The sequence below is a fragment of the Chaetodon trifascialis genome, chromosome 9 (assembly GCF_039877785.1).
Source record: "Chaetodon trifascialis isolate fChaTrf1 chromosome 9, fChaTrf1.hap1, whole genome shotgun sequence".
Lineage (NCBI taxonomy): Eukaryota > Metazoa > Chordata > Actinopteri > Chaetodontiformes > Chaetodontidae > Chaetodon > Chaetodon trifascialis.
Window position 1 is genome coordinate 23,151,173 of NC_092064.1, and position 25,497 is coordinate 23,176,669.

The 25,497-nt window shown below is 42.6% G+C and overlaps 2 protein-coding genes across 3 annotated transcripts; one reads left to right on the plus strand and one right to left on the minus strand.

The window, feature by feature from the left end:
* The first annotated feature begins 790 nt into the window (after positions 1-790).
* ywhag2 (3-monooxygenase/tryptophan 5-monooxygenase activation protein, gamma polypeptide 2) lies at positions 791-7,659 on the plus strand. The gene is made up of 2 exons (XM_070969864.1): positions 791-1,114; positions 4,339-7,659. Exons 1-2 carry the CDS (start codon positions 1,028-1,030, stop codon positions 4,993-4,995), a joined length of 744 nt encoding a protein of 247 aa, XP_070825965.1. The 5' UTR covers positions 791-1,027; the 3' UTR covers positions 4,996-7,659.
* A 9,319-nt stretch (positions 7,660-16,978) lies between these two features.
* Positions 16,979-23,998, minus strand: camkk1b (calcium/calmodulin-dependent protein kinase kinase 1, alpha b). 2 transcript variants are annotated; one of them, XM_070971116.1, is made up of 17 exons: positions 23,804-23,998; positions 22,569-22,895; positions 22,419-22,466; positions 22,278-22,331; positions 22,148-22,199; positions 21,904-22,031; positions 21,783-21,819; positions 21,667-21,688; positions 21,465-21,553; positions 21,153-21,352; positions 20,936-20,989; positions 20,790-20,863; positions 20,593-20,680; positions 20,371-20,499; positions 19,871-19,974; positions 18,133-18,183; positions 16,979-17,775 (listed from the first exon to the last, which is right to left on the minus strand). In XM_070971116.1, exons 1-17 carry the CDS (start codon positions 23,960-23,962, stop codon positions 17,694-17,696), a joined length of 1,698 nt encoding a protein of 565 aa, XP_070827217.1. In that variant the 5' UTR covers positions 23,963-23,998; the 3' UTR covers positions 16,979-17,693. The 2 variants fall into 2 exon arrangements, with proteins under 2 accessions (XP_070827217.1, XP_070827218.1); XM_070971117.1 differs by lacking the exon at positions 18,133-18,183 and having other exon boundaries at positions 17,564-17,775.
* Positions 23,999-25,497: the final 1,499 nt, after the last annotated feature.

Consider the following 25,497-nt stretch of genomic DNA (forward strand, 5'->3'; position numbering starts at 1 on the left):
CCGTATTTTACTTGAATATTTCAATGTCATGCTACTTTTCACTGCACTCCATTTAGTTAAGAGCCACAGTTAGTAGTTACTTCACAGATTAAGATTTTACATACTCAACATACAATTAATGTATTAAATATGATCAATTTTACTGATTAAACTACCACAAGTATATGAAGTAGTTCAAATTAGCTCTACCATGCCCAACTATAAAATTAAAGTACAGTTTAGAAATTAATACGTCAATAACATTATCTAAAAATATGCCACTGGAAGGACATTTAGGATATTTTAAGTACATTTGGTTGCTAATACTTCTGTACTTTTACTTTCATGCCTGATTCATTTGCTATGGAGTATTCTTACACTGCAGTACTCCTACTTTTACACAAGTAAATGATTTGAACACATCCTCCACCGTTGGGTTTGGGGTGCATTGACATTTTGTTCATGTTCTGGATTAAACTGTGTTTCGCTCCAGATTGCACCAGAGGGCTTCAGACAAGTGAAACGAGGACTCTGTCCCAGAAAGACCCCCTCACCTCGATATGGACCCTGCAGCAGCCACCCAGCCCAAATACCCACATACAGATGCCCCACCAGCAGCCCCCCACAGTGAGATGCTGTGTCACACCTAGACACCCACATCCCCACCCCTACCATCTAGTACCCGCCTCTTCCTCCAGAGGACACCATTTCCCACAAGGCCTTTCGCCCAGCTGCTCCCATCCATCCATCCCCTATACGCCGAGCCCGGTTCCCATGTATGGAGTGTTACATCATTGGCACAGACACCCACCTTTCCGAGTGATGACGCAGCCCGGGGAGAGTGTGTGAGGAGGAGGAGGAGGAGGGGTGAGGGAGGGAAGAGAGGAGAGGGTGTCCCGTCTGCACGGAGGAACAGACAGACAGCAGGGAACAGCTGCAGCATTAGGTTCGCGTAGGATCTCACTGCATTGCGATTTCAAATATCAGTCATTTCATCCCCAAAACCGGCGTAGAGCAGCTCGACGCAGCAGCCAAACATCCTTTCACGATGGTCGATCGCGAGCAGCTGGTGCAGAAAGCCAGGCTGGCCGAACAGGCTGAGAGATATGACGATATGGCAGCTGCTATGAAGTCGGTAAGTCCATTCAGGAGCGGACAATCATGATGGCTTAGGTGTGTGTGTGTGTGTGTGTGTGTGTGTGTGTGTGTGTGTGTGTGTGTGTGTGTGTGTGTGTGTGTGTGTGTGTGTGTGTGTGTGTGTGTGATTGCTGTTTTTCCAGCGCTCTCTGTGCGCAGAGGCGCGTCCCGCAGTCTCGCCTGTGTTGGCTCGATTTTTCCGTGTTACCGCACTGCAATTAGACATCTGAGGGAAAAAATATATCGTGTTCAATATCTCCCTCGCCTCGTGTGCATCGATTTTTGCTCATTTCTTTATTCTTTTCTGAGTCTGGTCCAGATCGTCTGCTCCTTGGGCGGTGCCTTTCTGTCGGCCGCGCCGCTCAATGAAGGGACGTTACAATGAACCGCGCGCAGGCCCGAGCTTCATCTTCATCTCTCCTCATCTCATATCCCATAAGGCCTCCGCTCAGTGGCATTTGCTGCCTCTTTTCTCCCCCTTTTCTCACCTCCCCTCCCTCCTTTATGCCGAATTTCTAAAAGCTGCTGCCGCTGGGAGCCATGTGAGGCTGCTCGGAAAAAACCCATCCACTGCTGCTGCTGCTGCCCCCTCCTCCTCCTCCTCCTCCTCCTCCTCTCTTTGTCACATTAATTAAAATAATATACATGATCATTTTTCATCTTAGCGTAAAAGGCTTAGCAGCACTTCTGGAGCATGATTGCTTCCTAAAAAATGCTCCACAAAGAGCCTTCAAACTGCTCTTTCCTCTCAGCAGACGTGGGAGGCAGCAGAATCTCTCCAGAATATTCTTTGTCATATTGCAGTGAGTCAATATGATCTGATTTGATTGTGGGCTTTGTTTTCTCCCCTCTGATTCGCATTATCCCTCATGCATGTGCAGTTTCTGTGACGGGGCAGATTCCTCCTGATACCCGGCAGCAGTTCGCAGTCGTTTTGGGTTAATGACCCTGGTTTAATGCTGTAACGTTTGATGCAAAGAGGATGACATGGGTGGCCTGCCTCACAGGAGCTTTCTCAGCTCTTATTGGCCGCTATTGTGGACTCAGCCTTTGTCCCTTTTTTTTTTCTCTAAGAAATTCTGGGAACTGGATTCATCAGTGGGTTAAAAAAAAAAAACTGCTGTGTCACACCAGCTCATACTGGAACCAGCAGCATCCAGAGAGTCTGAGCCGGGCCTGCGCTGGCTCCCGCGTAGATTAAAATTGTCATGCGTCCTTTAAAAGGAGGAACATTTTGTCTTGTGTCCTCAGGGGAGACGGAGGAGCCCCCCGTGGGTCGTTTGTCATCGAGGGTTTCTGGTTGCAGGAGGTGGGATGATGTGTGAGCAGGGAGGGATTCCTTTCCCTTTAAACAATCTGCCATGTCAGTGCGGTCCAAACTGGGCCCTTTTGCAGGGGTGTGTACTCTCCCTCTCTAATCAAAGGGAATCCCTTTCCATTGCAGCCAGAAATGACAAACCACAACTGATCGTGGCCTTCATGAAAAATACAGATGGTTTATTGTCATGCTAACAGCCTTTTGTGCAGCTTTTCAGGCAGGATTTTTAGGGTTGTGCTTCAACAGCCACTTACATCCTGATTAACTGAAGGCGCTTGTGATGGAAAATATGGAAAAATATTCTCTACCTACAGATTAGAGTCCAGAAGATATGTAGGTTACTGTCATCAGAGAAAATATTCACAACTGTGCAGCTGAAACTAGCTAATTTTTGCCTCAAAATGATCGATTCGAAATTAGTTGTCAAATAAGGGATTACATGAATGTTGGGTGTTTTTTTTTAGCTCTAAATGAGGATCTATTTAAATCCAGCTGACAGAGTAGTCAGCATCCCAAACAGAGGTGCATCATAGTTAGCGTGACGACCTGTCTGTATCCTTTAAAAAAACCAAATCTGCTTCATTCGACTGCAGATGTCACGTCTGTCGTTTTGAGCGTGTACAGTAGGTTTGCGTTACAGGCAGAATGAAGGCGCCTCCGTCTCCATAGGTTGAGCCACGCTCTCCATCCACTCACAGCCTGCGTGACGTCGGCAGTCCTGCGCCATCTTTGTGCTCCTCTGCCTGAATGTCAAAACTGAGAAATGAGAAACGTTAGCACACCAAGGAGGAGCTCCTCAGATAAAGAGCAGCTGAAACCTGAGCTACACACGTCTTTATGACATATAGATATAATTATCTATGTATTATAATTTGAATTTTTCATTTTCAGTCAGTTATTGATCTGACAGAGGCCGTGTTCCAACACAAGGTTGCTTTTCCAGGCTAATAACCCTGAGTGTCGCGGCCTCTCTTTAGTAACGCAGCCTCTTTGACAAGCATCCAACTATCAAACTGATCTGTCAAAATCTAAATTTAACAGCGTAACTCAGGGTGATGTCATGGCGTGGCGTTTTAGACAGGTAAAAAGGTCAGTTTGAGCCAGAGAGAAGGTCACTGGGACACGTGAACCGCCTGTGCAGTGATGGTTTTCACTTACAGTGCAGCTGCCCCGGAGTGCTCATGGGAACACTTCAGTCTTCTCCAGCCTTTCCTTTCCTTTCCTTTCCTTTCCTTTCCTTTCCTTTCCTTTCCTTTCCTTTCCTTTCCTTTCCTTTCCTTTCCTTTCCCAGCCCCCCACTGCCTCCAAACTAGAATATTTTTCTTACCAACAACCATTAGCTGTCCACGTGGCAGCTGGAGCTACTGGTGCTCTAAATTAATGGATCGGTGTCGAAACTGGGATTTGCACATAACGATTGAAATGTTGCTCATCTTCTGTGCTGTGAACTTAGTCCAGAGTGGATTTTGATAATTAGGGCCGCAGCTAACGATTATTTCCACCATCAGTTAGTCAGTCATTTATTTTCTTGATTTGTCGCTAATTGATTCCTTGTTTCGTTGTGTTTTAATTATATTTTCTTCTGATTTTTATACATTTAGTCAAGAGATGACAGGAAACAAAGAAATGCTCCCCGGCCGGGGTTGATCCGGGACATTGCGGTCCATGGTCGGCGTGTTAGCCGCAGTGGTGCCCCCCCAATGTGGCAACTTAAAATTGACGTCTTTTTCCAACCAATAATCCAAGATTTCAAGATATTTGATTTACAGTGATATAAAACAAAGAAAACTTTTGAGAACCATAAAATGAGGAGTTGCTAATTCCATGAATAATTTTCTCTTTGCATAGGCCGGTGCTGTAAATCAAGGCTTGTTGATAAATGGCCCGTTTTCTCCTTCTTCCAGGTAACAGAGCTGAATGAGGCCTTGTCCAACGAGGAGAGGAACCTCCTGTCTGTGGCCTACAAGAACGTGGTGGGGGCCCGCCGCTCCTCCTGGAGGGTGATCTCCAGCATTGAGCAGAAGACCTCGGCCGACGGCAATGAGAAGAAGATTGAGATGGTCAGGGCCTACCGGGAGAAGATTGAGAAGGAGCTGGAGGCCGTGTGCCAGGATGTGCTCAACCTTCTGGACAACTTCCTGATCAAGAACTGCAGCGAGACGCAGCACGAGAGCAAGGTGTTCTACCTGAAGATGAAGGGCGACTACTACCGGTACCTGGCCGAGGTGGCCACGGGGGAGAAGAGGGCCACCGTGGTGGAGTCGTCGGAGAAGGCCTACAACGAGGCCCACGAGATCAGCAAGGAGCACATGCAGCCCACCCACCCCATCCGCCTGGGCTTAGCTCTCAACTACTCTGTGTTTTACTACGAGATCCAGAACGCCCCGGAGCAGGCCTGTCATCTGGCCAAGACCGCCTTCGACGACGCCATCGCCGAGCTCGACACCCTCAACGAGGACTCCTACAAAGACTCCACTCTCATCATGCAGCTGCTCCGAGACAACTTGACACTGTGGACAAGTGACCAGCAGGATGACGAGGGCGGGGAGGGCAACAATTAAAGAGAAACCACACTTCGAAAAAAGATATATGAAGGGCCGGTGGACTTTGGCAGCCGCTTTTGCCGATGATACTACCGCAGCAGCAGTTCTTTATTTTTCCATGTGTTAAAAGAAAAGAATCAAAAGAGAGGTGAGAGTGGAGGTTAAATCTTAGTTTAAATATATATAGAAATATATATACAGTTGAAAGGGGCCTCCGTCTTCTTGATTTTCTCTTTGACATTTGCCAAAACCACTGATATGTCAGTCAATCAGCCTGAAGTGGTTGTTGTTGGATTGAAATGGCAGCCTCACACTGGCATAGGAACTGATCTTGTTCTGTCAAGATAAGCTGCTTAGTTAGGTTTTTGCGTGATAGAGATGCTTTTGAGTCACTTGAGAGAGAAAATGCTTGAATGGGAATGCCTCACAAATCTAGTTTGCATTGGTTCCAGCAGTAGTCTATATATGAGAAAGGGCCCTGAAAGCCACTGATGCTAAACCCACACACAAAAACGAGAAAAAGAAAGTTTTGAACCGATTAATCCCCCCCTAAAATTTAAAAGGACGAATTACATGGGAGTGAAAATGAGGACTGGATAGTAAAATTGATCCCCCTCCTTCTGTCTGAGGTGTATTTGGCATCTCACAGATTAGTCTGTTATGTCACTGGAACCATAGATTCTTTTGGAGGTGAAGATTACTAAAGGCAGAGACTTAACAATACAAAACAACAAAAAAAAAAGACTAAAACAATAAATAAAAGCAGCTTCAGAGTTTGTGGTTTACTTCTGTGTTTGTTTTATTAAATGCACTTGCCTACTATACTGTTTCTTCAGTGTAAGATGATGACAACAATAATATCGATTATTCAATATTGTGCATGCTGGTGATGTATTTATATACAGTAGCTTGACTTTATTAACTTATACTGTGGGTGTTAAGTATTCATATGATTGAGAAAAACAGGCTTTGTCTGATGTTGATTTCTAATTTCTAATTTATTTCGTTCTGTTATGGGTTTTTGATTTGCTATACCAAAATGGTGATCGTAAAAATTGACCTGTAATGGGCGTTGCTGTAGTGACATGCAATATGTGTTTTTAATTTGTTAATGAAAGAAAAAAAAGGAAGATAAAAACTCACCAGTGATCACTTAATCTTACCTGCTGGTGTTCGTCACATTGAAGTATGATTATGATATAGTTTGAACAGTATTTAAGTACTTTTTTTTCTGTCATGCTATCCAGTTTTAATAATGGTGAATTTTTCAGGCTCAATGTTTCTGTTATGAATTCACAGACATGGACCATATTTTATTTCTGACAGTATACTTTTTTTTGTTTGTTTGTTTGTTTTTATACATTTTAGCTGTTCCTGAGTGACAAAATATCTTGAATGTGAGTCATTATGTAGCAGTTGCACAAGAACCGAAATAATAGCTATGATAATAAAAAAGAATATGACTAAATTACACATGCACCATTTCCGTGGTGGTCCAGTGTATTGTTGTATCGTCACCCATAAGAGAAGTTTGATTTGAAGGAAAATCATGTTGTGACACTTTGTTTTGTGCCCAGAGTACGGTATGTGCTTTCTTTTTGTGCCTGTATTATTTGATATGCCTCATTTGCAAGCAACCTTTCGAGAAAAAAAGGATTTATCTGCCAGTATTTGAAGCTCCTGCAAGCATGTGTGCAAGCTGTAATATTTTCCCTTCCTCACTTTTACATGTGTCGGACGGTACTGCTCTCTGTACAGCACGTAGATATGAATATTCAACACCAGTGCACAAATACAGTCACAGGGAAAGCATAGGCAGTTCAATAGAATTGGTTATTGACTAGCAAATGTGAGAAATCGCGTCTTCAGAACAAACTTTAGACACCAGGAAGCTGCTTTAGAGCACAGAAAGCTGCTGAACGGATTTATCTTCATAATGCTGCTAGTTCTATAGATTATTACATTAATATATTCATACAGATGGCAGTTTGGGGGACTTTATTTTTCCTAATAGATGGCAGTTTTGGGGTCATTATTTTATATCTCAGATGTGATGGCTTAAGAGAGAAACCAAAACGCCTTAAGGTCAGTCACACAGCCTCGTTCATGTATGCCAATTATGTCACCATCATGAGTCAGCCTCGGCGAGCTCGCGCTGTATGTCACAGCTGCTTTGATTTATTTTTAACGTAGTATGAAGTTGATGAAGGCTCGGCAGACAAATAGCATGAAATCGTAATGCCAATCTGCAGCACTGCTCACGTGGCTTATGAATATTACAACCCGACACTTTCGTTTTGAAGTTTTCGTGTTGGAGTGGAAACTGATTTTTTTTCTTTTTTTTTGATAAAACATGTCAGGAGACTTTCACTCATTGCCAAGAATACATGCATTGTGTTCCTTTTTAATTCATTTGTGGTTATTTTTTTGGTTTGTGTTTTTACTTTTGAGTTTTTATTATTTCGGATGTTGATCCTTGTTTCTGTGACATGAAAACATGCGAATATAAGAAATGAGGAGACGAGGATTTGATTTTAATCTCAAATTAGACTGAAAAAGAGCTGACCTGCTGGAAATTAGCAAAGGGGGGAGGGGCGATAGCTGAAAATGGGATATAAACTGTATGCTCTGAGGAATTTTGGTTGCCATCTGTTGCCCATTAAAGTTATTTGTTTATCGGTATTATTTCTTATTTTCATTTCTCTCTGTAATGTAGTCATTTACAGTCACACCACAGCTCATTCCTTTTCATTCTGTAAGTTGAACAGATTTCCGTTGACTTTTACAACCTGCACATTGATAGAGGAGGTCATTATGACCTCAGGTAACCCTTTGGGCCCCATAAAAGGTGTGTGTGTGTGTGTGTGTGTGTGTGTGTGTGTGCGCGCGCGCGTGTGTGTGTGTGCACCATTGCATGTGCTGAGCGTCTCTTGGTGAATGTACGACGTGGAGTCTGTATTAGCTGCAGTGCAGAGTCACTGCTGGCTCACGTAATGACTACAGTACGTCTCAAAAGAGGCCGCTTCACTAATAATTAACTAAATCAGGGCATACATTAAAGAATGATGCTTCAAAAGACAACAGGTTTTATGATCACAGCAGAGGAGCGCTGCAATGACATAAAACCCTGCATGTCATGGACAAAGGTGGGAGGATCTGCTCCTCTTTTAAATTGACATGCAAGGAGTGTTTTTCCACCCAAAGCTCGAGTTTATCTGAGTAGTCGCGCATATCTGTGTGCTTCAAGCCGGGAGTGGAGCCCTTCACATTGATTGATAAGCTGAAGTGACAAACTGCTGGATCGCCCACCCTCACACTGCAGCCTCTTGCTGCAGCCTGCTGCACTGAACCTTTCATGAGATGAAATTCTGTGCTTTGAGCGGACCTCCACGGCAGCCAATGGCTGACAGGCTCACTCTCCGCAGCCACCAATCCCGTTCCTGTTGCTAGGGCTATAATAAGTATCCCACTATTCGCCAGGCTCCTTGCTGCACTGCACAGACACCTATTGCATCCTGTAAAAAATGAAAGCTCAAAGCACACAAGAGGCATTAGGATTCAGCGCCGACCCATCTTCCAGCCTGTGTTTTAATGCACTGCTACGCTTTCAGGGACATTGGTGTCATCATTATTGGTAAATGTTGGTGACACTAGATCCCAGAAAACACTGCGGCCCACTGATGGACATATAATTTAATCAGAAGCAGCTCCAAATTCAATTTAGCACTTTTAATGGCAAATTATGTCAAATTAAGGTAAAACTGAATACACATCGCACATAGAATACTGTATAATTCATGCTGTTTATATTAAACATACATATCTATTCAGATTAGTTCATTTAATTGGTGTAATCTAAAACCCTGGAAAAGATTATGTTTTAAAGGTCACATCTACAGGATGCATACAAAACAGTTCACTGCCACTTCTACAATAACTGCTCTGTCTGATCATTGTCATCACATGAAGCGTTATTTGCCCGAGGGGGGGCCAAGGATGACAAGTGATCATCGAGCCATAATTATGTCACACAAAGGCGAATGGCCTTCAAATCGTTGGATTGAATTCCTCGTTAGCACTGGTGGACGCTCACTGTGATTCATTTCAGCGGCGTCTTATTGAAAAGGTGCTGATGACATAAAATAATCCAGATCTTTGATGATGGATTAAAAATAAACTGTGGAAGCCAGGTGTATCTTGAAGATGGCACAGGTAGGTTATTTTTGTCTTTTCTGAATTTCACGAGTTCTTGTACTCATCCCCTCCTCTTCCTCAGTCAGGAGGCTGCAGGATTACAGATTCGATGACGGGAAAATGGAGATTGGGTTTAAAGAAATAGTTTGACATTTTGGAAAATGCGCTTATTTGCTTTCTTGCTGGGACTCTGTAGAGATGAGAGGATCAGTATCGCTCTCATGCCTGTATGGTTAATAAAAGGCCACTGCTAGCAGCCAGTTAGCTTAGCCTAGCATAAAGACTGGAAACAGCCAGCCAGGCTCTCTCTGACAGTGAGGCACAGCACAAATGCAGACAAGGCAGGGAGGCAACTGGGTAGACAACAAGGAAGGCGCAAATGAATCAGGACAAACTGCCTACAGGTAACACAGGGAGCCTCCCTTTTATCCTGTGCCCTAATCAGGCTGATACGTGCCAGGTGTGCTGCAGACAGGGTGGAGCCAGGTAGTGCAAAACACAGCCAGTAGACAGACAGGAACAAAGAGACAGCCGAGTAACACTAGGGAAAAGGGGAAATGTATGTAAATACTGTAATACTGCTTCATATCATACAGGCATGAGAGTGGTATCAATCGTCCCATCTAATTCTTGGCAAGAAGGGTTATAAACATATTTCCCAGGATGTCACACCCTTCCTTAGAAATAAGACAATGATACCACCTGACAGTTTGTCATTACAGTCATTTATCCGATGAGGAGTCAAATCTTTGTCTGGTGTGCAGATTTGAGATCCTCTCAACTTGACCTAAACAGCTTTTTCTTTCTTGATTATTTTAGATTTGTTTGAATATCAACATCGCCTGCTTTTGGCCGTGCCAAAGGTGCGGTGCTACGGATGGCAGCGTCAGTCGGTGCACCACTTTTGTCTCTGCTGAAATATCTTGAAAAATATTGAATGGATTTCCATGAAATTTTGTGGATGTTCATGATCCTTAGTGGATGAGTTTTATGCTTCCCCTCACTTCTCGCCTTCGAGTGAAATCTAATTTAGGCCTCTTGGATGCTCTCTGTTTAGTGCTATTGTCACTGTTAGCATTAAGCTCAGAGTGCTAAGTGGAGCCTCATAGAGCTGCTAGCACGGCTGATGACGTCTTGTTTCAGTCCAAAAAGACGTCATCAACCATTTTTTCCCTTCTTTCTTGGTTGTTTTAGACGTTTTACCTGTTTTATCAATACCTCGGTTCGCTGTGGCGGTGTTATTTGTCAGAAGGTCATCACAAGGTCTGAGCTTTGTTGCAGTCTATTGATTTCCTTTGCTAACTCCACACTGAATGCAGCATTTCTTGCTGTCTACAAATTCCTGCACTAAAAGCCATTTAACCTCCTGTGGCTCAGGCGTCTCACAAACGTTGTCGAGCCATTCATCATCAACCAAACCACATGGCTGTCATGGCTAGTCTTGTTGCTCTGGGGCAAAAATGACAGCGCCATGGACTGGACGCTGGATGAGAGCAGCTGGAGAACCAACAGCCTGAAGTTTGACTCACAAGTAATTAAAACTTGAGACGTTCCCATAAAGAATAATTTGTCTGATTTCAAAGCAGGATGGAAAAAGATTTATGGTTTCTGAGCTCGGGGGCCTGGAGGTGAAACATGGCAACCCGTGGCCAATCAGGTGTTGGATTCCTTCAGCACTGATACCAAACACAAGGGTATTTTATTTCTGAGCACAGATACTGATAAAACAGGCAGACACGGTGGATTTTAAAAAGTTTATGATCTGACTTAACGTGATCTGCACCTCAAAGATGCAAAGAAGACAATAGCCGTGCAGCTCCAGAAATATCAACCCATTAAAGGGAGGCAAGGAGAGAGAAAGGAGAGATGGAGAGAAAGAGGGGACCGATGTAGAAGCAGAGAACAGAGACAGATCTATAAATAGGGCTCCCTGCAGCCTGTGAGTAGACAGTGAGTAGACCAGAGACATCAATGTGACAGCCCCTCCACTATAGAGACTATGCGCCTCTGTATGGATGGAGAGAGTTCATATCTTCGGTTAAGAGAGTCTGATTCATCAGTTTTACCCCCAGCTGAGCAAACACACAACATGACTTGAAATTACACAGATAGGCTACAAATAATCAACTCTGATATCTGCTGCTTGTTCTTAAAAGTTCATTCCACCATGTTGTTTCTTATGATGGGACAAAGAGGCTGCTGACTCTTTCAGGCACAAAGACAGCTGTTATGCATGACTGCTGCAACATGAATTATTCAGGATAACATTTTGACTTTGTATTATTTATCAGAAAGTGCCACAACGTTCAGCTGAGGGTTTTAAGAGACTATTTTAGGGAGCACTTGTCCCAAAACATTGCAGGATACATTGCATCTGATAGGCGGTGGGAAAATGTCATCACATGATTTCTTTCTTTCTTTCTTTCTTTCTTTCTTTCTTTCTTTCTTTCTTTCTTTCTTTCTTTTTTTGAGATCTACATCCCTCAAATGAGTGCTCTCCATCTGGCTGCAACATACAGCAACACTGCTGTCACCCGAGTCGTTTAGCCATGATTTGATTTGTCATTTTTGATGATCAAACTGATTCCTAATAATACTGGAGGTGATTATTCATAACTACAGAGGCTTGTGTGATGAACAGAAGTTTGTAAAAGGTGAGTCTAAAATTAAGTCCTCCCCCCTCCTCCCCCTGTCTCACAGTTACATCACTGTGCATGTTCTTTCGAGGCCTCCCATTGCAGGAGAGTCACAGTCACACCACGTTCCCTGACAAAATATCTTCATCATCAAAACAACACAAGTGCGCCCAAACTGCACTTGAAGCTTAAGACATGAATCCCTTCGATAGAGATAGTTCTGTGATATATTGTTCAAGAAGCTAATGTGTAAAGAACCTGTCAACTTTCCTTTAAATCACTGCAAAACCAAATTGACTGCACAGGTTAAGTGGAGGAAAGAAGCATGTTTTGCAGACATTTCTGCATATCCAGGCTGCAGAAGCGTCTACATTAACAGTATAAAGACACACTTTTTCTTTGTTTTTTCTCTATTTAGCTGGCACCATCTTCAGTCCCCCTGTTGAGAAAAAAAAAGTCTGCTGCAGTCACTAATGAAGAACAGCTGCAGGACAGAAAGAAAGAAGAAACGATGGTATGATGGTTGAAAAAGTATTCTGAGATGTTAAAAAAGAACATAGATTTTTGTTATGAAATTTAACAGCTCTGTCTTTAATTTGGACTGTTTAGTATAACACGCATGCTTCACGTGTTTCAGAATCAAAATCAGTAAAAGGAAAACTGGGTCAGCTGTAGTTGCTCCCTAGAAAAAGGAAATAAGAAATATTTTAGAGAATATGTAAAAATATATAAGAAATATGTAAAAATCTGTACACAATGCAACAATATAAATGAACCATAAACAATAAACTATATGTATATGTCAATATGTAAAGTTTGTGTATTATGCTACAATAAATAGCAGTATTGTAGCATTCTACATTAAGTAACAAGCAGTGTATATAGTAATATTAGTGTATAGTGATATATAATAACAGTGAGAACAATAATAATATTTTAGTAGTAATAGTAGAATAATGCAGTATAAATGATAGTATAACACCACTGAATTGATTTCAAGAAAACACTCATTTGCCTTTTAGAAATCTCCTTTTATGTCATTTTCCCTTTTGCCAGTCCTTCCTAACAGTCCATGAAGTTTGAGGTAGAGAAATATGAACAAAACCATTTCTACTAAAAAATAAAAACACCAAAAAGCATCATCCAGCATAGCATCCATGTTAATACTGCTCGTCTTGGTGTACAAAATGAGATGAGCTCACTGACCACACGTGAGCATCAGACCTGTTCCTGTGTTGTTCAAACATTAAGTCGCTGATGGTGGGAAAGTGTCTTCTTGAAATCAATGCTGAAGCATCCAAAGCCTCCCTGGACAGTCGTTCAGGATCCTCTGCAGTCAGCTCACTGTCAGAGGAGGTGACCTATCAGTGTGACCTCCTCTGACAGAGCCGTGTGTGCCACACACACTCAAACAGCAAACGACTAATGCTGCGGGACATTTAGCTGTATTAGAAAATTTAGCGTCCTGGAAAAGAAAATAAAGTGAGAATGATGTGAATCATTCGTCTAGCAGGCGCCACAGACAGGCTCACAATGTGATAATGAACTGTTAATGGCTAAAACATAATATGACTTTTGTCACTGTGGATTCATCTGTTTATGCAGGATTTGATAAAAGACATGCAGGCTGTTGCCTTCTGTATATCATTATGAAGCAGTTTTGAACATATCTCGCCTTGTATTTCCACTCCTGAAAGCCCGTCCTCAGTGTGAGCTGTCTTTGCATTCTTTACCTTAACAGCGTCTGGCCAGCCATGCTTTGTTTTACAATTAGCTCCTCAGGTGCCAACTGGTTGACAAATTATACCTTCCAGTGTTTGTGGGTCTGCCTCGATGTCTGAGCTGGTGACTCATTATGTATGTGGGCACAGGGGATTCCCAACAGTGCAGGGAAAAAGAAAAAAAAAGAAAAACCTTCCTCCACTTCGCAGCCTTGAGGGGATGTACAGTTCAGTTGACAGCGGGCCAGTGGGGTCAGTGGTGGTGAATAACAGGCAGTGGGAGAGAGGAGGGGTGACGTGGAGCTGGCTGAGACTGAAGGGGTGAAACGTGGCGCGGTGACAGGAATATTAGGTGAACAGTGAGTGCCAGGGGTCAGTGTTTAGCTAAATATCTGAGGCTGAAGTACAGTTGGCACTGGATGTGGAAACTGAAGGCAGTGCGGGTGTGGAACCAGACGCTGAAGCAAAGTTTCCCCTGCTCATCCTTGGAACAATGACACCACAGTTACAGCCCAAAAATAGAGACCGTAACATGTTCTTTAACATGCAGAAGACACAACAGAACAGAAGAGAGCGTTGCATTCGGGTGCTGCTGAGGCAGTGAGCTCAGGAAAAAGAGCAGTCATACAGTGAAGTTACTACTCTGCATGAGAGCAGGATTGTGCTGTTGCATGGCAACAGTTTCCACAGAAATCTTTGCTCAGAAACACTCGTCTTCGGTCGTCACATAACTGCAACGGCAGAAAAATGGGCCGACTGCTGGAATACAAATGGCCTCATGAACCGTTCCAGCCTGCAGAGGCTTTTATGTCGTGTTTTAACATACTTCCAGGGCAGCTGGCACACGGAGAATGTGACATGAGAGCTGATGTTGTTTATTCTGCTTCGTATTCTCAACCATCTTTAGACTGTTGTCTCGGAGGCCGCTCGAGGATATGAGATGTTTTTCTGCGCCGCCACAGCTTTCGTTCAGCGTGTCTCCAGCTGATCAGATAATTAATAATAATAGTATAGTAATAATTTCGTGTCAATCCTGAATGATGTACGCCACCAAGCTTCCCTCTCTACAGTGCTATTATTCACACCACTTTGATGAAAAATCAAACTGAGAGCAAATGACACATGGCCGCATCCAGCCGTGTTTATTACATAATGCTAACTTGCTGCCATTTGTCATGATGCATTCATGTTTATTCACTTTATGCCGAGAGTGCAATGAGAAGATCGATACCACTGAAAATGAGGCTGGAGACAGTTAGCTTAGCTTAGCATAAAGACTGGAAAACAATTTGGGGTTTTAATTCTATTTTATTTATTATCTTTGTGTGTATAATATAATGATTTTCTGCCTGTTTGCTCTACTTGTTCTGTTTTTCTTCTTCTCCTTTTACTTGTGCTGTTGTAACAAATTTCCCCAGCATGGGATCAATAAAGTCTTATCTGATCTTATCTTAATGTAAGGATGGGATTTTTTTACCTTCAGGCAGAGGCTTAGGCTAGTTAAGCTAACTGGCTGTTGGCTGTCGCTTCATATTTATTGTAGAGACACAAGAATTCCCATTGTTTCCTGAGAAATCTAAAGAAAATAATTCATTTATTGGGCGGCACGGTGGAGCAAGCAGGTAGTGCGCATGCCTCACAGCAAGAAGGTTGCTGGTTTGATCCCCGGGCGGGGCCTTTCTGTGTGAAGTTGCATGTTCTTCCCGTGCATGCGTGGGTTCTCTCCGGGTACTCCGGCTTCCTCCTACAGACCAAAAACATGCTCATTAGGTTGATGGGTCACTCTAAATTGCCCCTAGGTGTGAGTGTGAGTGTGAATGGTTGTCTGTCTTTGCATGTTGCCCTGAAATCGGCTGGGGACCGGCTCAGGGTGTACCTCGCCTCTCGCCCACCGAAGCTGGGATAGGCTCCAGCCCCCCTGCAACCCCGAAAGGGATAGGCGGTATAGAAAATATAATAATTATAATATAATACATCCAAACCCTCTTGCCTCTGCTTAGTGCTTGCTCTCATTGTCTCTATTCAACATCGTATCTGTTCTGTCTGAGATATTGTTCCACCTACTACACACCTCCAGCTAAACCTTCAGACCCACTCCACAGCACGCTCTCCTCTGCTCAGGCCTGTAGGTTTACAGCCACACCAAAACCAACGGTGTACCCACATCTCAACGTGATGAACTTGATATTCACGCTGATTTTACATTTTGCAGCATTATGCCTCCTCCTTATCCTCAGAACTGAAACATCTATTTTTGCAGCCCAATTAAAGGAGAGATGAGTGCAGTGTTGGGAGACAGAAAATATATGAGCAGATGCTGAAAGATGCTCTTTAATGGGGTAATAGAACCCCCCAAAACAGAAGGTCTGGGTAATATTTGATTGATATATAGCAGCATCTTCAGTGGAGGGACACCTCAGAAGGCACTTCATCATGTTTTCTCCACTGGAGGGGCATCTAGAGGACACTTCAATATGTTTTCTCTGCTAGAGGGGCCCCATAGGGGGACCTGCATCATTCTCCACTTGAAGGCCACTTTAACACCTTTTCTCCACAGGAAGGGCATCCTAGAAGGCACTTCTTTTTTTGTCTAACTCTTTGTTGTTTTTCATCATTTTCTGATTTCTAACCGCTATCATTTGTTTATTTATTGTCCTTCACAGCTTCACCATTGCTTCCAATAAAAACCCAAAAGGCAATTGTCTTCAACCATTTGTTGAAAGTGTGTTTAACTCGTTGCATAGCTGTGCACCTGCTTGCATAATGAGGGCAGAGTCATTTTGATGTGTGCTTCGTTTATTATGGTGAAGATGCGACTCTGCAGCATATGCTGCAAGATGATGTGCAGAATGTCGTCATAAATATGGGGGAAAATCTGATTTGATTATGTGACATCTTTTGAGCGTTGTAAAGGAGGAATTTATCAGAACAGCATCGCTGGAGCTGCAAGTGTCTTGCTCAAGGGTACCTCAGCATGGTGGATGTTTGCTGTGCAAACTCAGGGCCTCCTGGGTTATTGTTGACCTCCTTACTTGCAACATAATGCTGCCCTCTACTGGTCTGGAGAATGGAGTGCATCTGATACTGAAACAGGCTTTAAAGATAAGACCAGGCTGCAGAGCGTGTTTAGAGATGTGAGATCCTCCACAGCAGAGCATCTTTAAAGGTTTGATGAGAATATGTGATGACGTATTTATTTAAGAATAAAGAAACACTATTTAAAGATAATTGTAGATGTGATTTTGGAAAAATTAAATAAATAAATGGGGGGAAAAAAGAGGCAAACTGAGGACAGACCAAATACACGTGTGGTCACAAGGTTGCCATCTAGTGTTTAACAGTCAACACAACAGGACTGCTGTGGTTCTGTGTGTTCCACATGCTGCATTTACACAAAAACATCAACATCACTCACAACATCTGGCTCTTTCTGCAATAATTCCGTCATCATTTAAAATTAGAAAGTTTATTATCTTCAACAGCTGTAGGAAAATGTAAAAATATCTTCTTTGTGGAGTATATTTACACTTTTAACAATCCAAAGCAAACAGATCAATCAAGCCATTTGTGAAATATTGACAAACACGTAGACAGAGACAGAATTAAATCTAACCTCACTTGTGCATGAATCTATCTTTATAATATTCAATATGGTAACACTTTATATTAAGGTGCACATATTTACGTGAACTAGCTACTCTTTAGCATGCATATCAGCAGCATACTGCCTCTTTATTAGTCATGATGAAGCACTTATTAATGCCTCATTCTGCATCTGCTTATTAAGAGTTTTCCCTCAATACCCTCAATATTACTTTCTTATTGCGAGTAAGGAAGGATATTGTTGTACATAAGCTAACCCTAACCTTTAATAACTCTAATTGCCAGAATAAGGCATTAATGAGTGCCTTATGAAGACTAATAAATGTTACTAATATACAAATTAATAAACAAGTAGTTAAAGGTCAATATGTGCACCTTAATATAAAGGGTTCCTTTCAATATATTGCAGAATTACCACAATCTTATGCACTAAAGTGAGAAAAGCATGCAAGTACAGGAAGCAGGAAGCAAAAGTCAAATTAGGAGAGAATTAATGACATAAAGAAAGATAAATAACAAATAACTGTCTGCACATTTTTTTAATCTGTGCGCATCTTTCAGTTTAATCTGTGCACTCTGTGAACGTATCGTCTTCGTACAAGTCCTCCAGCTCGCCGTCTCTGCTCCCCTCGTTGCTGACTTTCCTGCGGGTGACAAACGCTCGGTCGTGTTGTTGAAGGTACTGAGCGAGATTGCATTGAGGAGGAGGAGAAGGGGGAGAAACACTAGACTAAAAATGTCGTAGAGTACATGTCCTCCACAGCACCGCTCATCACTTTTTGTCCACACGAACTTCAAGAGGACAGAAGAGAAACAGGAGAGCCAACACGAAGCACTCAACAACCGCAGGTGTGTGCACATTTATTTTGGGTACAGCTTGTTATTGAGAGCCTTGTGTTGTCTCACCTCTGTAAAATCCTCTTAAGATTGAACAAACAACTGATGAGCTGTGCTGTGAATGAAGCGCATGAGCTCAGGCCGAAATGCTTTTCAAAATTTACCTCAAGGAAGGATGAAGCTGAGGCGAGGACCCCAATAAGCCCCAAGAACCACTGCAAGAAGGAGATGTAATGTAAGAGGCCAGAGTTGATATTTGTATTAGTTTGCAACACAGTTCATGGTGAGCACAGATTTTATTGGAGCAACAATTTAAAGGTATAGTCAGACTTTTTTTTGCCAAGAGTTAGATGAGAAAAAATCTCTATATGTGAACAGTGTATATGAAGCTGGTTAGCTTAGCTTAGCTTAGCATAGCATAAATACTGTAAACAAGGGGACACAGCTAGCCTCACTGCATCCAAAGGTAACAAAATCCACCTAATAGCACCTCTAAAGCTCACTGATTATCATGTTACATCTCATTTGGTTCATTTCATACAAAAACAAAAGTGCAGAGACAACAATTTGTGCTTTTACTGGGGGTCATGTGTTGCCCTAAAACACAAATGGTTGTTTCAGTTTGGACAGTTTGGTTCTTCTACAAAATAAATCAAATGAGATATGATGTGTTAATGAGGAAGCTTTGGAGGTGCTGACAGATTTTGTTACATATGAAGAGAACTAGGCTAGCTGTTTCCCCCTGTTACCAGTCTTTATGCTAAGCTAAGCTAGCAGGCTGCTGGCTGCAGCCTCGTATTTAATGGACACATATAAGAGTGATATCAATCTTCTCATCTGACTCTATGCAATAAAGTGAATAGATGCATTTCCCAAAGTGTAAATTTCTTCAAGGTACCACTAGGAAATTTGTAAATTTACTCAAGAAAAACTAGTTTACGCTGGAGAACGTATGGATAAACAAAATAGTTCAGTATTAAATACATAAATAGGATAATACAAAATAAGTCATTTTATAGTAATAAGCTGTTATTTATTTAACATTGAACACTTTGGGTCTCCATACGTGACAACCTCCAGCTTCTGCAAAACAAAATCAGACCCGAGATCAGATTTGAATGTAATAAGTTCTGATTACTGTAGACAGAGAGGTGAAATATGAAATCTCTGGAAAACGATGCCACAATACATCATCCCTCCAAGAAGATCAAATCAAGACATTTTGATCTTCTTCTTTAAGCCAACGGTGGAGCCAAACTACACCTGTCAAACCTTTACCTTTAATTACAGCATCCAGTTCAAGCCACTCTTTAAGCCCAAATGCACCTGCTGGTGTCTCACAGTCGACCATTTACACATCTCGTGTGTCAGATGGACAGACATCTGCACAGATTTCACTGTGTGGGAGACTGCAGTGCTGTAGGCCTGCTGGTGGTGCCTGGGCATGTGTGGAGGAGGACGTAGCTGCAGCTCCACATCTCTTCACATGGAGGTGTAATTAGCTTTGCCAGCGGCCCCCCACAGACAGGACTAGCTTGTTAATGGAAACAAAAGCAGCGCAGACATTACTGCTGCTGCAGGAGCATCCATTTAGCTTATCAGGGGAGGACAAATGCGTTTATCTGCCTGAGTGTGCTGCTAATTTAAAGACCAAAACAACATACGGAGTAGAAGTAGAAGAGTAGAAGAGTTAGGCAGAACTCACAGAGTAATGGTCTAGATATGATGGTAGATCTAATATATTTAATGCATTAGAGACACCCTGAACATACAAAGTAAGAAACTGACTGATCTATTTTTATCCAAGCATCTGCTCGCTGCTTTGTTATGTTGGAGGCCTAATCGCAGAGCTGGCAGTTTGGCAGAGCGGAGCAGGCAGGATTTGCAGAGTAGGCTACTTACGTAAGAAGACCTCCAGGGGCAGACATGGACCTCTCCGCCCGTCTGCCCTGACACTCAAAGGGATTACTGAAAGACCGCTTCCTCAGCATGGACTTCACCAGAATCTGTAGGGGACATCACAGGGATGTCTCAGTGAAAATGCAGCACACCAAAATATACACTTTTAAACTGTATTTTACATGAAATCCCATTAAAAATCCCATAAATGACACTTTCTTTTTGAAATTTCCCAACTTTCAAGGCAACTAAATGCCCTATGTGATCGGTTTTTGTCTGTATATTAAGATCTGAGCGCAATAGTTTTGTAGATGTAAATGACTAAGATTTCATGTAAGTGAAGGAGATTTTAGCCGAACTGTCCCTTAATGTCTTAAAGGCTACAGTGGAAATGTGATTTGAAGAGAAGGCTCGAACGCCGTCAGCTGAATGTTAATATTGCAGCTCTGTCTGGGTCTTAAAGTGTTAAAAAGTGACCAGAGGGGGAGCGGCGTCTGACTCACCACTGTGGAAAGGCTGGTGACAAGCCTGACGCTGTTCTGCACCTCCTCCTCAGTGACCTCCACCGCCGTGCAGTGCTCCTCCTCCAGAGGGAGAGGATTGGAGCCGTTCTCCGTCACCCAGGGATGGAGCTGTAACAACACGCCATCATTACGAAGAAGTGACACAAACTGGTAGTGAGCATATCTCCTTTTATGTAATAGTAATTTTTCTTTTCCGGTCACCTTAATTTCAGGGATGGTGATTCTTGTTTCAGGGTTTTTATCCAGCATCCTTTCAATGAGCTCCTTCAGTTCATTACTTATGAGCGGCCTGTGAAGAAAGTCACAGTTTTACAGATGGAGCATGACCAATGACTGCTATCACTCTCAATGCCACAAAATGTCATTTTATGTTCTCTGCTAGCCATTTGCTTGCTTACGTCTCTGGAAACTCCACAGGTTTGTTCTTGATCTTGTTGTGCAGAGGGACGATGTATTCATCATAAAAAGGGCACTGGGACAAATGAGATGATTAAAATGTAGCTGGCTTTTTATTCTATATGTTTTTTACTCTGAACTTTCTTACCTTCCCAAAGACGAAACAGTACAGTGTGACTCCCATCGCCCACACGTCTAACGCCTGGTAAACAAACACAGGGCCTAATCATTGCTCAGCAGCTCTCTGTAGGCGTTTGGACATAATTTCTTGATAATTTCTCACAATTAAACAGTCTGATGTGATGAGTCACATCCAAAATGTCCGTGCTCCAGTGACCACCATTGTCTGCGTGCTTTTGTCTCACCTTTCCACTGAATCTCTCCTCGTGTTCAGTCATCATTTCCGGCGCCATGAAAGCCGGCGTGCCCGCCGTGCTCGACAGGAGGGCGTCCGTCCCCTCGAACTCGTTGCTCACTCCAAAGTCTGCGATCTTGATGTGACCGTCGTCCCCCAGCAGCAGGTTGGAGGGTTTGATGTCCCTGTGGATGATCTTGTGGTAGTGCACTGGACAATGCAGAGGGAGCACAGGAGTCCACATGTTGGAGCATCAGCTCTGCAGTCATCCATTAAATGTTTTGACTCTCTATTGAATATTTATAATTAAATCCTAACTTACGGTACTCAATTCCCAGGACGACATCTCGGAAGTAAAAGCAAGCCTGCTCCTCTGTGAAAGGCTCGTCTGTAGGCACCTCCATCACCGGGCTGACCCGCATGAGAAGGAGAAACATGTAGGTTTTACCTTAGAGGTCCTTAGAGGTCAATTTAAAAACCAAACTATCACATGTGACAGACTACATAAATTGACAAAAACATACCCTTTTGTCATCAATTCGAAGGCTTGAGGACAAATAATCAGAATTTAATGATGCCCCCATTTTATATTGACACTAACGTGTTAAATTCAAACTCAAAGGGGCGAATGAGTTCATACCCATGTGAAGTCCGTCTTCATCAGGATCATCCAGCACCTGCAAGACATGTAGACTCAGATCCCGCACTGTTTAAACTGCTATTTAAACCTGCTCTGACAGGATATGCGATATCTGACTGACCTCCACTAGTTTAACAACATTATGATGGTCCAGTTTCTTCAGGATGGCGATCTCTTTGTACACTTTATCCAGAGGCAACATGGCTTTGGGGTACAGATCCTGCTGCGATCCTTGAGGAGGCAGGCGGCCTGGAATGATGCACAAACACACACACACACACACACACACACAAAAAAAAACAGAACAAATCATCACCAACACCTCAGGAAATACTCACTGAACATTTAAATGATTTTTCACTCACGCAAAAATCCACACTGCCTCATCAGCCTCTTCTTTGAAACAACTTTCATCGCCTGACGAAAGAGATAAAGCAACTGATGATCATGCAAACACTTTGACTATAAATGCACAATTTGTAAGCTCCAACTTACATAGTACTGTTCAGAATCTTCATTGTAAGCCAGTCTGACCACTCCGTATGAACCCTGGGGTGCAGAAATAACAAAAGTAAACAGCCTTAGAAATTCATCACTCCTATTTCATCTTGCTCATGTACTGAACTGATCAATCACCTTTCCGATCTCTTTGTTCAGCTTATACTGGTTGAGCTGCACACAGTCCTACAGAAAATAAAAAGAGAATTTCAGCATTAAAGGATCTCACTAAAAACATGTTGAATTGAGGAAAAAAATCTAACATTTCTGCATTTCAGGTCTCCTCACATCAGCATCTGTGATGGACACGCGCTTGGTCTCGATGGTGGGCTGGCGGGCCATGCGGGTCCCCCTCTCCTGCAGCGACATCTTCCTGTCTGAGAGTCGAGTCCTGTGAGAGCCGGTGGTCCTCAGGGGACCGGGCCTGTAGCCATTAGGCGGGGTCAGGCGGTTGGTGGTCACGTTCATGGCTGCCACCAAGTCGGCCAGCTCGCCGTGTTGCTCCGAGTCGAGCTCCGGCCTGCAGACGGTGTCGGCGCTCATGGTGGTTAGTTGTGTTTTGCTCACAGCTGAAAGTCCCAGCCTGGTAGAAGCACCAGAGGATGCATCACTGCACTGAAAGGCGAGGATGGAGAGGCACAAAATCACACACATGCTGATGCAAAGCTTTTCATTCTCACATCTTGGAATGCATTGAGCACCACCCAAACACTCCCTGCTTGCAGTTGTACAGAAATGTAACAGACAAATTGAATTTTTCAATGAACGTGGAAATCAGAGTTTCAACTCTCTGCAAGTTAATCCTCCTAATGACATGAAATCACAGCTAGCATGGCAGAACAACATTCTCCTTAATTCATATCTCAGCTTCCTCTAACTGAACCTGTAAATTAGTGCTAATTCAATCCACAGAAATCTATTCATTTCCATTTCATAATAATTTATAATGTGCAATAATTTCTCTATGTGATGCCATGTCACATTTAACCTTTCCTTTAAACAACAGTATTAGAGACAGTCGCTTGTTGTACCATGATCATCAATATCTGCATGAATAACTGTTCAGCACCCAAACCTGAAAGCAGTCGGACTATTGCTTTCTTGTCCTCCTTTAACAGAAGGCACAAGCTTCAGATCAGAATTATTGCTAATATGAGAGACTGGAAACCACAGAATGGCAGCAGATAAGAGTCGTCTCCTGACGAGCACAACTCGCTGTTGCCTAAAATACAGTACGGAGAACTGAAAAGCTTCTTATGTAACAAAGCAGAAAGCTTTAACGGGCAAGGAAATTCACAATACTTACACAATGCACAAGACTGCCATGGTGCCTGCACATATTTCTTTATATCTACACTTTTGCAACATGTAAAGCATTAAAACTTATTTACTAAAAATTATAAACAAGAACTGATATGCAGCAAAAGCCTCGTACTCACCTGAATCTCCTTTAACACATGTATGTAACACACTAGTAAAAAACTACCATGTAAGATCAAGTATGAGGTAAATTATTTACTCACACAGTGGAGGTGTCCTGTGCTGAGGGCCGCTGAGGTTAATCTGCATGTTGTCCTACAGCTCTCAGGAGGGGAAAGTCCTCTGTGTCTCAGTGCAGGACTTTCACTGACGAGCAGGCAGGGAGCTCTGCGGCTCGTCTTAAGGATTAACTGAGGCTGCATATAGCTGAGTTATTCTGAGGCCGGCCGGCAGCGAACACCTGAAGCGCAGGCTGTGATGACATCAGGGGATACACACATGGTGAAAGCCCACAGTGACGGGATGTCAATAATATTTTGTCAGTATGAAAGAATCTAGAGAGTCTGCACTGTTTTCAGTAGAATACTTATAGAAATGTAGGACTGTACTGTATTACACATGTTATTCTCACATATGACATTAATAAAGAAAATACATTGTTAGAATATTTGGTATGCTTGGTGTTATTTGTATATTATTCAATATTTGACATATTTCTTCACAAACACAATGGAAATACTGTCTTTTTTTTTTTAAATTAGTTAACATGATGAGAATGAAATGTTTTGATTACAAAGAAGAACAGGACTGAACAGGACTGTAAAACATACAAGCATGTTGTCTTCTGAAATGTTCTTGTGTTTTCACCTTCAGGGCCACCATAGTCTGTTGACACTTACAATGGACCTGCAGGAACCTAAATCAAAAAATGTGTTCGGTATATGGGAAGAAATTACCTTACGTAATAGTTTAATTCTGGGCTGTCTGGTCCTCAAGACATCACTACAATCCTAGTATTAAATGAGGGTTTCAAGTCACCTGGGAATTCTGAACATTTCTAGCCTACATACAGAGCCCATAGTGTCATAAAAGACATTGTGACCAAACTAATTTACATTTACAGTGTGTGACTACAAACAATGACATCCTGGTGATGTCAGTAATCATTATTACTAATTGCAAATACATTTAATGTGAATTAATTCATCAATACAGCTGATAAAGTCATCTTCAATTTTCCTATTTCATATCTCGGAAACACACAGAAAACATAAGTATATGTAAAACATCTAAATCATGTTTTTCGTACAGAATAGTTTACAGTTTTCCGACAGTCCCTGAATGCAGCATTAGCAGCTCGCATTGCGCCCCCGCAGGACGCATCAGGAGCACACAGGCAGCAAAGTTTGATGAAGCAGAGGACATCCAGTGTCAGCATGTATCTGTCGGTGCAGTTTGGTGCTCTGAGGACCAGAGAGCTGCGAGAGCTGCTGGATGATGAAGAGAAAATAAATCACATCATCAGGTGCAGTGAGAAGGTGAGTCAATGACATTAGACAAGTTTCACGTTCAGTGATGCTGCATGTGTAACACTAAAAAATTGGATTGCAGACCAAAACTATTTTGCATATATTATGTAGATAATGCAACTTCTTATTCTTCTAGCAAACTCTTTGGAGTGACTGTTTCTTGAATGTGGTCATGTCCAGTTTCAGGGGCTGCAGAGGGCTGCAGAGAAGATGTTGGCTTCAAATCAAAAAATGGCCAAAGTCAGTCTTTCTCAAAAACCCACATTTAGAAATGCCAAGCTGCTACTTGCAATGAAGTACAAGGAACTGGAAAAGCTAAGAGGCCTCATCCAGGCCAAACAAGAGCAACTTGGTGAGTTCTGAAACATATTCTGTGTTTCATCTGGCTGCATTAACTCCATTCACGATTCCCACATGCGCCAATTGTG

Excerpts from the sequence above, each read along its gene's own strand:
- camkk1b (XM_070971116.1), bottom strand. The coding sequence starts at position 23,962 with ATGCAGCCTCAGTTAATCCTTAAGACGAGCCGCAGAGCTCCCTGCCTG. Across the intron at positions 22,332-22,418 it reads TGAACAAAGAGATCGGAAAG|GGTTCATACGGAGTGGTCAG; the intron begins GTGATTGATCAG and ends TCTGCACCCCAG. Across the intron at positions 19,975-20,370 it reads TCACCAGCCTTTCCACAGTG|ATTCTGGTGAAGTCCATGCT; the intron begins GTGAGTCAGACG and ends TGTCCCCTACAG.
- ywhag2 (XM_070969864.1), top strand. The coding sequence starts at position 1,028 with ATGGTCGATCGCGAGCAGCTGGTGCAGAAAGCCAGGCTGGCCGAACAG. Across the intron at positions 1,115-4,338 it reads TGGCAGCTGCTATGAAGTCG|GTAACAGAGCTGAATGAGGC; the intron begins GTAAGTCCATTC and ends TCCTTCTTCCAG.